Raw genomic sequence first — 15,511 nt, forward strand, 5'->3', positions numbered from 1 at the left:
AGAGAGAGAGAGCAGAGAGAGACGGAGGAGAGAGACCAGGAGGAGAGAGCGAGAAGAGAGAGAGAGACCAGAGAGAGAGAGAGAGACAGATACAGAGAGAGAGAGACAGAGAGAGAGAGACAGAGAGAGAGAGAGAGCGAGAGAGAGAGCACTTAGCACACACTCCTCTCTCTTTCAACTGCTAACCACATAAAAGATCCCCCCTCCCAACACATTCACACAACGACTGTTTCAGCATGCATCATCCCACTGAAAAGTACAACAGGTTCCACACAACAAGGACACACACACACACACACACACAGTGGACCGTAGTGGAGGCCTAGGGTTGACAGTGGACCGCTCTCTTGTGGCAGAAGCGAGAACAACTTCAAAATGTTAATTGTGTGCCTCCTCTTCTGCCTCACCTCCCCTCTCTCACCTCCCATAGACTCTTGAACTCTCTCTGTTCGATGCGGAGCAGTTCGCTGGTCTCTCTGCTGACGATAGTGGCGTGGCGAGGAGTATTATCCAGAATTGACTCTCCAAACGCCGTCCCGATTCCCAGCGTGCAGATAGTGACAGCATCCTAGACACACACAGATAGAACACACTCAATTCATTTCAATTATTTGATTCATTTAATTCAGTTCCCATTCAATACATCTTTGGCCCCAAAAGGGCAATTCATTTGTAGAACAACCACCACATACAACAGCACTTGGGACAGTTACACACAAAGTTACACACAAACACACACACAGAAGATTGATTCAATCCAGACCACTATCTACCTAAGGATCAATGTTGTAAGACTAGTTAAAAACATACTCATGGTTAGAATGTTCTATTCTTGCATTCTGTCTAGGATGGCCAGAAAGTAACCCACATACTGACGATAATATGATCATGGTCTCGAACTGACAGAGAGCGGACCAATTAGAGTATTGTAAATAATGCACTCCAAGCATTCATCAGGGCTGTACAGGACTACACAAGTAGTAACACAAGTAGAACAGCACAGAACTCTAGAGAGAGAACATCGAACTTTAGAGAGAGATCACAGAACTCTAGAGCGAACACTGGGAAGAAAACAGAGAACTTCAGAGAGAACACTAAAGTCTAAAAAGAGAACACACCAGAGAGAAAACACAGGACATTAGAAAGAGAGCTCAGAGAACAACTCTAGAGGGAATACATAGTAACTAAAAAGAGGAAAACCAAACACAGAGGTGTAGTAAAAGGTATGAAGCAGACCTGATTTACCTGGTGGTTGGCTGTTTCTGACACCTTGACGTCCAGAGAGCCAGACAGAACAGCATACCAGCTGGTACCTATGTCACCCTGGCGGAACACTACACAGAACAGACATAACAACATATAAGCATTCAGAAATCATTCAGAAATAGTCATAACATTGATGTGACAATTCATAGTAAACCTGAACGCCAATGAGGTATCAGAGAGGCCTTTTTCAAGGTGCTCATACCACTGAGTGAGTGTGAGAGAGTGTGAGAGAGTGTGTGCAGATGTCCAAGTGTGTGTGTGTATACTTCCAGGTGATGCCTTTCTCCAGGTATTCGTAGAAGGCACAGGAGCAGATCTGCAGCAGGAGGGAGGGGTGGAACCTCTGGAAGGTTTTAACCCCTTTAAGTCTGGTCAGAATAATATCCACATCCTCTGCTGAACGCTCCGCAGGCCTACAGAGATAGATGGGGGATGTTAGTAATAATCATACTACATGGGAGTTATATAGCACTTTCAAGGACCTAAAGTCACTTTACAATTATAGAAGAAAAAAAAGAGTCAAAACAAAACATCAGAGTTAACAAAAACATGAATAAAGAGAGGGGTGGGCTCAAAGAAGGGAAAGAGTGTGATGTATCAGTGTATGGGGAGGGGATTTGGATAGGAACACGGTTTAGAGTAAGGGGTAGGGGGTAGGGGGGCATGTCAAACAGGTGGGGCTTTAGGAGGGACTGGAAGACAGGGTGGAGGGAGAAAGTTCCAGAGCCTAGGAGCAACCCTGGAGAAGGCCCTGTCGCCGAAGCGTCGACCTGGGGATGACAAGATGGGCTGCTGTGGTGGAACTGAGTGCGGGTTGGTAAGGGTGCAGAAGGTCTGAGCGATAGGGGGTGGGGGGGGGTCAAAGCGTTAGGATACAGGGAGCCAATGGAGCTGGAGGACAGGGGTGATGTGCTGTCAGGACTTTGGAGCTCATGGAGGGAGCTTGAGTTGATGACAGACAGTAGTGAGTAGACGGGAGTAGATTAATGCATGTATGAGGGTTTCAGCGTCAGGACAGGAGTGGGAGGACTTGACTTTGGCAATGTTGCGGAGGTAGAAGATTGAGGATTTGACAGTCTGTCCTATGTGGAGGTCAAAGGAGAGGGTGGAGTTCAGGATTATGCCAAGGTTGCGTGCGTGGAGGGAGAGACAGTGGTGTTGTCAATGGTGAAGGTGAGGTTGCAAGCTTTGGTGAGGGTGGATTTGGTGCCTATGAGGAGTTGTTTTGTTTCATCACTGTTGAGCTTGAGAAAGTTTTTTTGCATCCATGTTTTTATTGCAGAGAGGCAGGATTCAATGTGGGTTGAGGAGGGATTTGCTGCTGAGGTTGACTTGGGTCTCATCGGCATAGCAGTGGAAGTCAAGGTTGAAGTGCCGGAAGGTTCTGACCAAGGGGGAGGATGTAAATGAGGTGTAAGGGACCCATCACAGAGCCCTGGGAGACACCCAGTATAACTGCAGCTGAGTCTGAGGTGTGGCCATTGAGGGTCCGGTTTGTGAGGTATGTTTATAGCCAGGAGAGTGTGGTGCCCTCAACACACAGACCATCCAGCCTGGTGAGGAGGATCTGATGACTCACTGTGTCAAAAGCGGCACTCAGATCAAGGAGAATCAGGATGTTGAGGGCACCAGCAGAGGAGAGGAGGTCATTGATAACTTTGAGGAGTGCAATTTTAGTACTGTGGAGGGGGCGGAAACCAGACTGGTGGGGCACAAACAGGTTGTTGATTAGCAGGTGGGTTTGTAATTGGAAGGCAGCAGCACGTTCCAGAGTCTTGGCAAGGAAGAGCGGAGAGACAATAGTTCTTTTTCAGGCGGAAAAAACGGGCCGCGGGAGAGTCAAAGAGGGTAATCCGATAGGTATTCCAGGAATGGAGAGCAAAATCCAAAATAGATACAGTAAGGCAATTGGGTTTGGTCAGGGAACCAGGGCCCGGATTCACAAACCTTCTTAAGAACACATCTTCTTAACTGCCATTTTTCCTTAACTATAGACTTAAGAAGAAAGTTAAGCAAAGTTGCTATTCCTCAATAAAATGTCTCTAAAATTAAAGTAAAAAAATGGGATTCTTGAAAATAATGTTTTAGGATTTCTTCTTGGAAATGTACTTAACTTTAGGACAGCTTAACCCTTGTCTTGTGAGGATTGGATACTTTTGTAACCATGAACGTTTTCTTGCGCCACTGCCACGGACACAGTTGGCTACCGGACATTTAAATTCAGCAAAAAAACTAATTAAACGTACATAACCTAGATAGCTAGTAATTATCAATATAACCAGCAAGCTAGCTAGCACTAATAACCCACGGCTGTAAAAGTCACAAAGCTCCAATAGGCCTAAAAGTAGAGAAGCAGCAGTCAAGCACGACAGCAGATACTCTCACCCGGAAATATGTGTGTGTGTGTGTGTGTGTGTGTGTGTGTGTGTGTGTGTGTGTGTGTGTGTGTGTGTGTGTGTTTGCTCTCCTCTGTTCTGTTCTCTGTGATAGCTGTAGGCGTTCTGTAGCTAAAGGCCCCCTGCAGAGTGTGGATGTAAGCTTAAAGACACACCACTGACTGAGACAAAAATCATTCAGAGAAACTCACAGAGCAGTCTGTTCACATCTCTTTTTCTCTCAATCTCCCCTCCCTCTCTGTCTCTCTCTCATTCACTCACTCACAAACACAAGAATGCATACGCTGTGCCTGGCCATGGGTGATGTTGAGACACCATATGACCTCCAGCTCTCCTCTGACACTGGTGACTCACTGAGTGTGAGAAGTCCACTGTATGGCTAGTACATATTGACCTGCTCATGCAAAGACCAGAGGCTTTCTAGCTCTTCCCTTCAGATCCTCTCTCCTAGTCCTTGGTTAATTCCTTTGTCTCTAATCTGCCTTCTTGTCTTTCCATCCATCTTTCTCCTTTCCTCTCAGACCTTCTCCTGTCACAAGAGTCCAAGCTGAAGAAAAAAATCTGCCTAAGGGCCATAGCCCTCTCTCTCTCATCCTCCTAATCTCCCACGATCAACCTTCCATATGTCTTTGCCAGTGGGTTTAATCTGTTAGACAGGTGGTCTCTAATCTCTGCCCCTCCCCCCCACACACACAGACAGTTGTGTTGAAGACTCACAGGCCTACATAATACAAGACCAACCTGTTCCTGTTCCTCAGCATTGACCCAGATGTCTAGAAGAAGAAGGGATTACAGGTGACACATGGAGACCACCTTCATCTGGCTCTCTCTCTTCATCGCTCTCTCTTTCTCCATCTCTCTGTTTCTCTCTCTCTCTCCATACCTCCCCCACTCTCCCTGCATCACACAACATTTCCAGTAGAATGTGCATCTCTCTGAAGCTGATGTGGTCTGAGAGCAGCTCACACCCCCTTCCACCTGTAAATCACATGATTCATCCTCCTGTTACACTCACGCTCTCTTTCCTTCTCTACTCTCTCCCTCGCTCTGTCTACACTGAAAATAGTTTCCCACCTCATATTACAGCTAAACCACAATGACACATACACAACTCTGACTACGGCTGAGGCACAGTGAGAGATGTCTGACCTATTCTAGCGGTGGTACAGATGAGAGAGGACAGGAGGAGAGGACTGGAGAGGAGAGACCAGATAGCTCCAGAATCTTACTCTGCAGCACCCAAGGGTTCCACAATGTCTCTGTTCATTACTTCATCAAAATATATAGTTTTCCAAACGAAGTTTCCATTTTGTATTATTTCAACCAAATACAGCTAGTGCTGTTTTTCAAATGAGCAGGACCTGCACTTAAATATTCTGAGATAAATGTTATGTTTTCACCTCCATTTGTAATGTGTTGCTGTCTGCCCTGAAGCACTGTCACCTTCTGTACTACAGACCAGTTCTAATCTCTGTCACTTACAGCCAACTGAAGTCAGATGAGATATCATGTATATGCTTACACGTATTACTGTCCACACTAGAGGTCGGCCGATTAATTGGAATGGCCGATTAATTAGGGCCGATTTCAAGTTTTCATAACAATCGCTAATTTGCATTTTTCGACGCCGATTATGGGCGATTACATTGCACTCCACGAGGAGACTGCGTGGCAGGCTGAGCACCTGTTACGCGAGTGCAGGCAGCAAGGAGCCATGGTAAGTTGCTAGCTAGCATTTAACTTATCTTATAAAAAACAATCAACCTTAACATAATCACTAGTTAACTACACATGGTTGATGATATTACTAGTTTAACTAGCTTTTCCTGTGCTGCATATAATCAATGTGGTGCCTGAAATTGTGTCACTTCTCTTGCGTTCAGTGTAAGCAGAGTCAGGGTATATGCAGCAGTTTGGGTCACCTGGCTCGTTGCGAACTGTGTGAAGACCATTTCTTCCTAACAAAGACTGTAATTCATTTGCCAGAATTTTACATAATTATGACATAACATTGAAGGTTGTGCAATGTAACAGCAATATTTAGACTTAGGGTTGCCACTAGAGGTCGGCCGATTATGCTTTTTCAACGCCGATGCCGATACCGATTATTGGAGGACCAAAAACCGATACCGATTAATCAGACGATTTTTTATTTTGATTTGTAATAATGACAATTACAACAATACTGAATAAACACTTATTTTAACTTAATATAATACATCAATAAAATCAATTTAGCCTCAAATAAATAATGAAACATGTTCAATTTGGTTTAAATAATGCAAAAACAAAGTGTTGGAGAAGAAACTAAAAGTGCAATATGTGCCATGTAAGAAAGCTAACGTTTAAGTTCCTTGCTCAGAACATGAGAACATATGAAAGCTGGTGGTTCCTTTTAACATGAGTCTTCAATATTCCTAGGTAAGAAGTTTTAGGTTGTAGTTATTATAGGAATTATAGGACTATTTCTCTCTATACGATTTGTATTTCATATACCTTTGACTATTGGATGTTCTTATAGGCACTTTAGTATTGCCAGTGTAACAGTATAGCTTCCGTCCCTCTCCTCGCTCCTACCTGGGCTTGAATCAGGAACACATCGACAACAGCCACCCTCGAAGCAGCGTTACCCATGCAGAGCAAGGGGAAAAACTACTCCAAGTCTCAGAGCGAGTGACATTTGAAACGCTATAAGCGCGCACCTCGCTAACTAGCTAGTCATTTCACATCAGTTACACCAGCCTAATCTTGGGAGTTGATAGGCTTGAAGTCATAAACAGCGCAATGCTTGAAGCATTGCGAAGAGCTGCTGGCAAAACGCACGAAGGTGCTGTTTGAATGAATGTTTACGAGCCTGCTGCTGCCTACCATCGCTCAGTCAGACTGCTCTATCAAATCATAGACTTACTTATAATATAATAAACACACAGAAATACGAGCCTTTCGTCAATAATATGGTCGAATCCGGAAACTATCATCTGGAAAACAAAACGTTTTTCCTTTCAGTGAAATAAGGAACCGTTCCGTATTTTATCTAACGGGTGGCATCCCTAAATCTAAATATTCCTGTTACATTGCACAATCTTCAATGTTATGTCTTAATTACGTAAAATTCTGGCAAATTAGTTCTCAACGAACCAGGCGGCCCAAACTGTTGCATATACCCTGACTCTGCGTGCAATGAACGCAAGAGAAATGACACAATTTCACCTGGTTAATATTGGCTGCTAACCTGGATTTCTTTTAGCTAAATATGCAGGTTTAAAAATATATACTTCTGTGTATTGATTTTAAGAAAGGCATTGATGTTTATGGTTAGGTACAGTCGTGCAACGATTGTGCTTTTTTCGCAAATGCGCTTTGTTAGATCATCCCCCGTTTGGCGAAGTCGGCTGTCTTTGTTAGGAAGAAATAGTCTTCACAGTTCGCAACGAGCCAGGCGGCCCAAACTGCTGCATTTACCCTGACTCTGCTGCAAGAGAAGTGACACATTTTCCCTAGTTAAAAGAAATTCATGTTAGCAGGCAATATTAACTAAATATGCAGGTTTAAAAAATATATACTTGTGTATTGATTTTAAGAAAGGCATTGATGTTTATGGTTAGGTACACGTTGGAGCAACGTGTACCTAAGCGATTATATGCAACGCAGGACAGGCTAGATAAACTAGTAATATCATCAACCATGTGTAGTTAACTAGTGATTATGATTGATTGATTTTTATAAGATAAGTTTAATGCTAGCTAGCAACTTACCTTGGCTTCTTACTGCATTCGCGTAACAGGCAGGCTCCTCGTGGAGTGCAATGTAAAGCAGGTAGTTAGAGCGTTGGACTAGTTAACCGTAAGTTTGCAAGATTGAATCCCCGAGCTGACAAGGTAAAAAATCTGTCATTCTGCCCCTGAACAAGGCAGTTAACCCACCGTTCCTAGGCCGTCATTGAAAATAAGAATGTGTTCTTAACTGACTTGCCTAGTTAAATAAAGGTGTAAAAAATTATTATTATTATTTTTTTTTTTTTTTAAATCGGCCAAATCTGTGTCCAAAAATACCGATTTCCGATTGTTACGAAAACTTGAAATCGGCCATTCCGATTAATCGGTCGACCTCTAGTCGCCACCCGTTCGATAAAATATGAAACGGTTCAGTATTTCACTGAATGAATAAACGTTTTGTTTTCAAAATGATAGTTTCCGGATTTGACCATATTAATGACCTAAGGCTCGTATTTCTGTGTGTTTATTATATTATAATTAAGTCTATGATTTGATAGCGCAGTCTGGCTGAGCGGTGGTAGGCAGCAGTAGGCTCGTAAGCATTCATTCAAACCACACTTTCCTCCGTTTATCAGCAGCCTTTCGCAATGCTTCAAGCACAGCGCTGTTTATGACTTCAAGCCTATCAACTCCCGGGATTAGACTGGCAATACTATAGTGCCTATAAGAACAGCAAATCGTTAAAGTTCTATGAAATACAAATGGTATAGAGAGAAATAGTCCTATAATAACTACAACCTAAAACTTCTTAACTGGGAATATTGAAGACTCGTGTTAAAAAGGAATCACCTGGTTTCATATGTTCTCATGTTCTGAGCAAGGAACTTAAACGTCATCTTTTTTACATGGCACATATTGCACTTTTACTTTCTTCTCCAACACTGTGTTTTTGCATTATTTCAACCAAATTGAACACATTTCATTATTTATTTGAGACTAAACTGATTTTATTTACGTATTATATTAAGATAAAATTAAAGTGTTCATTGTTCATTCAGCATTGTTGTAATTGTCATTATTACATACACACACATATACATATATATATATATATAAATAAAAGAATCGGCATCGGCTTTTTTGGTCCTCTAATTATTGGTATCGGTGTTGAAAAATCATGCTCGGTCAACCTCTAGTCCACACACAGAGAGACACACACAGAGAGACACACACACATACACTGACTTTAGCTGTGTAACGGTTAGCTGATTTATCATTGTTGCCTGGGATTATTGATTTGGACGGTGTGTGTGTGTGTGTGTGTGTGTGTGTGTGTGTGAGTGTGTCCACAAACACTATAAAAAAATGATTCTGGGGTGAATTGAAATTGACTCAAAAAAACATATACTTAATAAATTAATTCCAAAGATTTGTTCATTTCAGTTTACCAACCAAAAAAATATATTTTAAAATGATAAATCGAGTACATTTTAATATTACTAATAATATCTCTCTCCACTTAATAAATTATTGCAACCACTTGCCCGTTTTTAGAGGATTCTGGGTAATTCAAAATTGTTTGACTTTGTGATTATTTTACAGCATGTTGTATGCATGTTTGAAGAAATACAGTTATATTTCTATATTATTAAGCAGCTTGTTGTGTCCTGAGGTGTAATGTATTATGATGAACGATATCAAAACCAGACAAATGTACTTTCAATGATCAGACCACCCATTCCCACCATCACCATTCTTAAAGAGAGGCGAATTCAGCGTCATGCAATGCTTGCAGTTCTACCTCCAGTTAGACTACTGCTGGTGGATTAAGCACTGTGCTCAACCATGCCTGCCAAAAATGGGTTAAAATGGCAAATTTTGAAATAGATTCAACAATGTTAAACATTGACTTTTATTAACACTAGTATGTCAACTGTACTAAATACGTGTGTGACATCAACTCATATATAATCACATTATCAGTAAATGCAACATTTTTATGGCTATTATAAATTCCCTGGACTTACTTTGTGTAAATCCCAAACAATTTATGAAATATTTTTTTACTCAAAAAAATGTGAAGTTACATCTACTAATAACATTAAGTGTTTTGTTGTTGCGTTCATTTTATAAAGTAGATTCAACAATGTTTTTTACAGTGCCGGCTGACAAATGACCCTGCAATGAGGAGATTGGATTTGCGCAAACCTGCCTCACGCCCAGAAATAAACCAACCCTACACACACGACTGTTGTTTGTAGGGTAAAAATGACCCATCGCAGACTAGCTCAGTCTAAATGCATAACAGATAAAAAGTCATAATGCTGCGGGTGGTGAGGAGGATTAACGAGTGAAACAGAAAACCATGAACCTACAACACCTTTGTGAACGACTAGCAAATAGACAAACACAGCAGGTGTGAATAACCTGGGAATGGTCTTCAATTTGTACCTCGACCGAATGTGAATATGTCAATGACATTTGATACGCAATAACAAAGCCGCCTTCGCACTCAGGCATGCACACAATTAGAGATTACCGGTTAAGATTACGTTTTGTCATGTTGACGCTGATTATTAATGAATGGAACCCAAATTCGTTGTTTTCAGCGGTTGAGGACACCGTGACCAAAAGGCGGGAATGTTTATTACCCACCTTTTATCCAGACAGCCGACCCATTCAGCCGAAGGAGACGAGTTGGGTGATGTTTCTATAGCGACCATCTTTCCAGAGAATGGGTGTGTGTGATTGAGAAACCGGGAGGTGCTGAAGGCGGCTTCAGCGTGGTGGTTATCCGTGCAGTCGTCGTTCAGGAGCTGAACTCGCTACTCCGCCCCTGGGCTGATCCTGGCCTGAGGTTTGACGTTATGAGGCTACTCTACCCCCTCAGGACATTACCAACCAACGAGTGAAATTGATTTGCTAAATAATTGGCTGTAATAAAAAAAGATACCATTCTTCGAGTTGATAATAAAAAGGTTTAGAGAATATTTCTTCAGAAACGTGTAATGTGTTGATGATAGTGATACTGACTAGATTAATGAAATTGTCTTCACCTATTCAGTCCTTTCATACCAGAAGTGAAAAGAGAGGAAGAGAGGAGGATAAAGAGAAAGGAAAATCAACCTTTAGATCATTTTCTATTAGCTTAATGACAAAATCTGTAGAATAGCACTATAAAACGGCACATTTTTCTCTGCACCATGGCAAAATGTGTTGAAATGCAGTAAATTAGCTGATTGAATGTGGGGAGCTATTCAGTGGTCAATAATCAATCACTGAACAGCATCAGCAGCAGATAGAATGGAACGACATGTATGAGACAGACAATATCTTCATAAACAAAACAGTATATTTTTATTAATGGTTGAATTTTCAAGATATTGCACATGGAACACTAATAAAGAAAGAATTCTGAGAAATGATTCATGGAACACAGATCCATAGAAATAGAATTAATATAAATTAAAATTGAATTCTACTGTGATTATATGGTGTGTGAAGCTTCTGAGTTTGGTGGAACAGGATAGATACAGCCAGCGGTGACGGGCTGTCTGTCACCACGACAGCCTGTCACCAAAACGACGGTGCCACGGCACCAGGAAGCGTCTTACTTTTCCCAACGCTGTTATGCCAAAACCACGCCCCGTCATTCAGAGGAACGTTCTACTACGCGCCCATTGGCTAGCTAGCGTTGTCTCTCTCACAGGCAATCAGCGCAGAGACGTGGCCTTCCAAGTGTAACAGGGTTATATTGGTGATTCCCCTTGCCACTTTATTGTTAAGCCAATGGGTTTTTGGTTTTAGTTTTGTCTTGCCTTCACCTACTCAACATGGCATCTTATTGGCTGGTTTGCGTAGCTTGCTTACGAGGGAGGATGTTTCAGTTAGAATCGTCCCAGTGAACAAGCACCAAACCAGCGGTAAATTGTTGGTTGAAAAGCACTGTACGTCAAAAGTGATTTTTATACTCCCAGGTGATAATTTAAATGTACAATTTATATCAATTTGTTCCTATCAGAATAAGCTCCATGACTGGTGCTACAAGTTGGAGTTCATGTCGATGATTGATTGTACACAACGCAAGAAGAGTACTGTTACACAAGGTAAGGATGAAAAGTGTAATTTAACAATTAGCTACCTGCCGTAATGCAGGCCTATTATTATCAAGTTTGGTAACATGCCCATGTATTTATTTTCAGAGTTTCAATGGGTTGTAAAAATGTCTCAGAGAACTCTGCTGAATTCCCTCAATTGAAGGTCAGCTAAGTTAACCGAAGCTACTTAACTTTACTAGCTCTGTATTTGAAGTTGTTATATTATCATTAGTAGTCTATTATCAAGTAAAAGCATATGCTTATTATTCATAATTTCTCAAATATTTATTAGCTAATCACTCAGTGGAATACGCTCTGCTACAGCCATTTAATCTGTGTTTGAGCGTTAAGGGACGTTAATGGCTAGCTCGGTCCACGACATTATGTTATTATATTTTTCAATCTTGAAATACAAGGGCAAATGTTATTAATCAGTGACTGAAATTTTGCGCTACGTGATATTCACTTCCAGAAGCGTTGTAGAACGCCCCTCTGAATAATGGGGCATGAGGGAGAGAAAAATGAGTTGTTGATGTCAGCTGATGAAAGAGGAAGACAGGAGGGAGGCAGAAGATGTCCTGTTGTGTTCAGCGATGGAGAAACACACACAGACGACAGACACACACACAAAACCTCATACTGACAGACTTCTTAGGGATAGGCATCCCGCTAGCGGGACACCTGTCGACAACATCCGGTGAAATTGGAGGGCGCGCAATTCAAATAAATAATCGTATTATTAAAAATTCATGAACATACAAGTATCTTATATAATTTAAAAGCTTAAATTCTTGTTAATCTAACTGCGTTGTCCAATTTACAATAGGCTTTATAGCAGAAGCATACCATGCGATTGTCTGAGGACGGCGCCCCACATCAACATATTTTTCAACCAGCACAGGCTTCATAAAATCACAAATAGCGATTAAATCACTTGCTTTTGAAAATCTTCCTCTGTTTGCAATCTCAAGGGTCCCAGCTACAACATGAATGGTGGTTTTGTTAGATAAAATCCTTCTTTATATCCCAAAAAGTCTGTTTAGTTAGCGACATCGATTTCAGTAATCCACTCGTTCAACATGCAGACAAAGGAGTCCAAAAAGCTACCGCTAAACTTTGTCCAAACAAGTCAAACGACATTTCTATTTAATCCTCAGGTACTCTAAAATGTAAATAAACTATAATATTTCATATGGAAAGTAGTATGTTCAATAGGAAAGCAAAATTAGTAAGCGTGCGCCGAAAGACTGATATTGTTCCGGTCCTCTCTTCACCAAAACTCAAAATTCTTGCTTGTTTTTTCAAAAAACAAGCCTGCAATCTTGAATAAAGACTGTTGACATCTAGTGGAAGCCATAGGAATTGCAATCTGGGAGACAGAATTACATCGGACACATAGCTTTCCATTGTAAGAGCCTGGGACCTCAATTGTTTTTTATTTCCGGTTTTTCTTCGGATTTTCGCCTGCCATATCAATTCTGTTATAGTCTCAGACATTATTTTAACAGTTTTAGAAACTTCAAAGTGTTTTCTATCCAATGCTATGAATTATATGCATTTATTCTGGGCCTGAGTAACAGGCATTTTACTTTGGGCACATCAGTCAGGCGGAAATTCAGGAAACTAGACCCTATCCCTAACAAGTTTTAGCTAAGATTCCCATACTAGTGGGAGCTATTAGTTACACCTAGGGTACCTGTTGAGTAAGTGTGTGTGTGTGTGTGTGTGTGTGTGTGTGTGTGTGTGTTGTCTGAAGTAGAGGTTTAACACAGTGTAATGAATGTGTCCTCTACAACACCACAGGAAGCCAACACTGCAGGACATTAGCATGTCTCAGAGGGGGACTGTGTGACTCAGTTGGTAGAGCATGGTGCTTGCAATGCCAGGTTTGTGGGTTCAATTCCCTCGGGGGACCAGTATGAGTATGTATTCCCTCACTACTGTAAGTTGCACTAGATAAGAAACACACTAAATTACTGAAATATGTTTGTGACAGAGAAAGTAGGGGAGAGAGGAATTCTCTATCCCAACCCCTTAGACACTACTAGATATTTAAGCATTATGTTCATTGTTTCACCTTGCCTTCTGATAGACTGAGTAAAATGTTTGCTTTATTCCTAACACTTTAGGGTATCCAATCATGTTAGATCTAGGAGCGCCTACACTAAGGAAACAGAAGGTTCTATCTGGAACCTAAAAGTGTTCTTCAGCTGTCCTCATGGGAGCGCAGCACCTGACCAGCAGTATGCACTTCTGAACAGTAGATGGCAGTGTTGCTGTACGTGTCTCAGAGCCATAGACCCCACAAATTATAAACAATTGTGTGTTTGTGTTCCAACCATATGGTCTTAATAAAGAGTGTTTTTCAATGTCCTGATGATTAAATCATGTCAACTGTGTGATCTCCTGGTGGATGGGAGAAACTCTAATTATGGTCCTCCACAGTGGCTATTTTAACATGTAAATCTTGGTGGGGCAAACTAAAAAAATATGTTTTAGATGCATGCCAGCAAAGCCACTACACAACACTAAACAATACATGAATTGCACTATAATGGTAACAAACAGTTCCCACAAACTGTTAGGGCCTACATAAAGCTTTCCCAACAGCAGTCCCAACATCTTACCACTGCTACACTTGCTATCAGCAGAGCCTTGTCTGGCAGCAAAACAGTTCATTCAGCCTCATTTACTGTCTTTTAAAAACAACATAGCTGATAAGGCTGACTTGCTTAAACAAATGTGGTTTTCGACAGATAATTGAGATGTACAAACTATGGCATAAGGGGGGACGAGCAGATAAGAGGCAATCCGTAATTTCGATTAAGACTAATGAACGAGCTAGGACGAATGTAGTCAATATAACTATTTGCTCAGCACTTTTGAAATGTACAGTGACAGAATTCAGAACATGGGACGTTCTTACAGTATTCACCCTGTACACCAAGTCAGAACCGTAGCATAAATAAAGGGGGCATATAAGAAGACAGTGAAAGCTCTTACTCAATGATGACATTTCTATAAAACACCAAGTCAGAACAGTAGGCTAAATTATGAGTGGAGAAGGGACAAAATTATTAGGGTGAGGCACGTGGGCTATTAACAGTTTACTACACAACATACACAACATACTTTCTTAGCTACAGAATACATATCTTCCTGGCATATTACATAATTTATGCAGCAGCATACAATGCATTTTTGGACTCGCCTTGTTGTACTGTGCTCACTTGAACAGGAAGGTGGTGTGGCGGTCCTTCGTAGGCAAATTTTGTCATGAAACTTTGTCATCAAATTCTGGCGTTATATGGATGTTTGGTGCTTTCAAGACAACTGGGAACTCTGGAAAAAAACAAGGTTGAATCATGACGTTAGTGATCTTCAGGTCGGAGCTCTAGAAAGAGGCCCAAGTTCCCGACTTCTGAGTTGGATGACCATTAAAAATTTATTTTCCCAATCGGAGCTTCCCAGTTGTCATGAACTCACTAAAGTCTGAGATTTCCCAGTTCCTAGTTTCCATTTGTTTTGAATGCGGCAGAAGTCATGCTGGAATGCTCCAATGTTGAAGCTTGGAAAAGAGACCCTTAAACCCAGACTTGGACCACACATACACTCCACTGAATAGCAGGCTAGTGATTGCTTTGCAATGCTTGCAGTTAGCCACTGATTCCTTCCAAACCACTCATTGTTGAATTTACAATTTACAACTTGTGTGTTTATGTCCAATGGCCAATTAGCACTGATACCTTTTATCTATAATTTCTTCTCTTCATATGACAAGTTTTGAAAAGGATTTGCCAGTAGATTGTCGACGTGATTCATAATGATGACTGCTAGCTTGCTAGCTAAGATTTGGAAAGTATAATGTTGACATGATCGGTCCAATCAAAGCTATGGTTGATATAACGTGATTTGACGTCATTTTATCTGTGGCCAATGACCTTGAGCCTTCTTGGACGGGCACATCTAATGTAACTCTATGACAGCACACAAGGGGCTTGAATTTTCAAGCTCTCTCCGTAGATTTTGCGGTGAT

General features: G+C 41.3%; 1 protein-coding gene across 5 annotated transcripts in view; it reads right to left on the reverse strand.

Moving 5' to 3' along the window:
* LOC115157370 (rap guanine nucleotide exchange factor 4-like) overlaps positions 1–10,186 on the reverse strand; it is a 41,741-nt gene extending 31,555 nt beyond the window's left edge. For 2 of the 5 annotated variants that reach the window (XM_029705561.1, XM_029705560.1), the window contains exons 1-4: positions 10,034–10,186; positions 1,537–1,679; positions 1,237–1,334; positions 422–568 (exon numbers count right to left, since the gene is read on the reverse strand). In XM_029705561.1, coding sequence (XP_029561421.1) covers positions 422–568; positions 1,237–1,334; positions 1,537–1,679; positions 10,034–10,101 — 456 coding nt within the window. In that variant the 5' untranslated portion in view covers positions 10,102–10,186. Of the gene's footprint in view, positions 1–407; positions 569–1,236; positions 1,335–1,532; positions 1,680–10,033 lie in introns of those variants that run through there. The other 3 variants (XM_029705562.1, XM_029705563.1, XM_029705564.1) reach the window with 3 other exon arrangements.
* Between the last annotated feature and the right edge of the window lie 5,325 nt (positions 10,187–15,511).

This window comes from Salmo trutta, chromosome 21 (assembly GCF_901001165.1).
Source record: "Salmo trutta chromosome 21, fSalTru1.1, whole genome shotgun sequence".
Lineage (NCBI taxonomy): Eukaryota > Metazoa > Chordata > Actinopteri > Salmoniformes > Salmonidae > Salmo > Salmo trutta.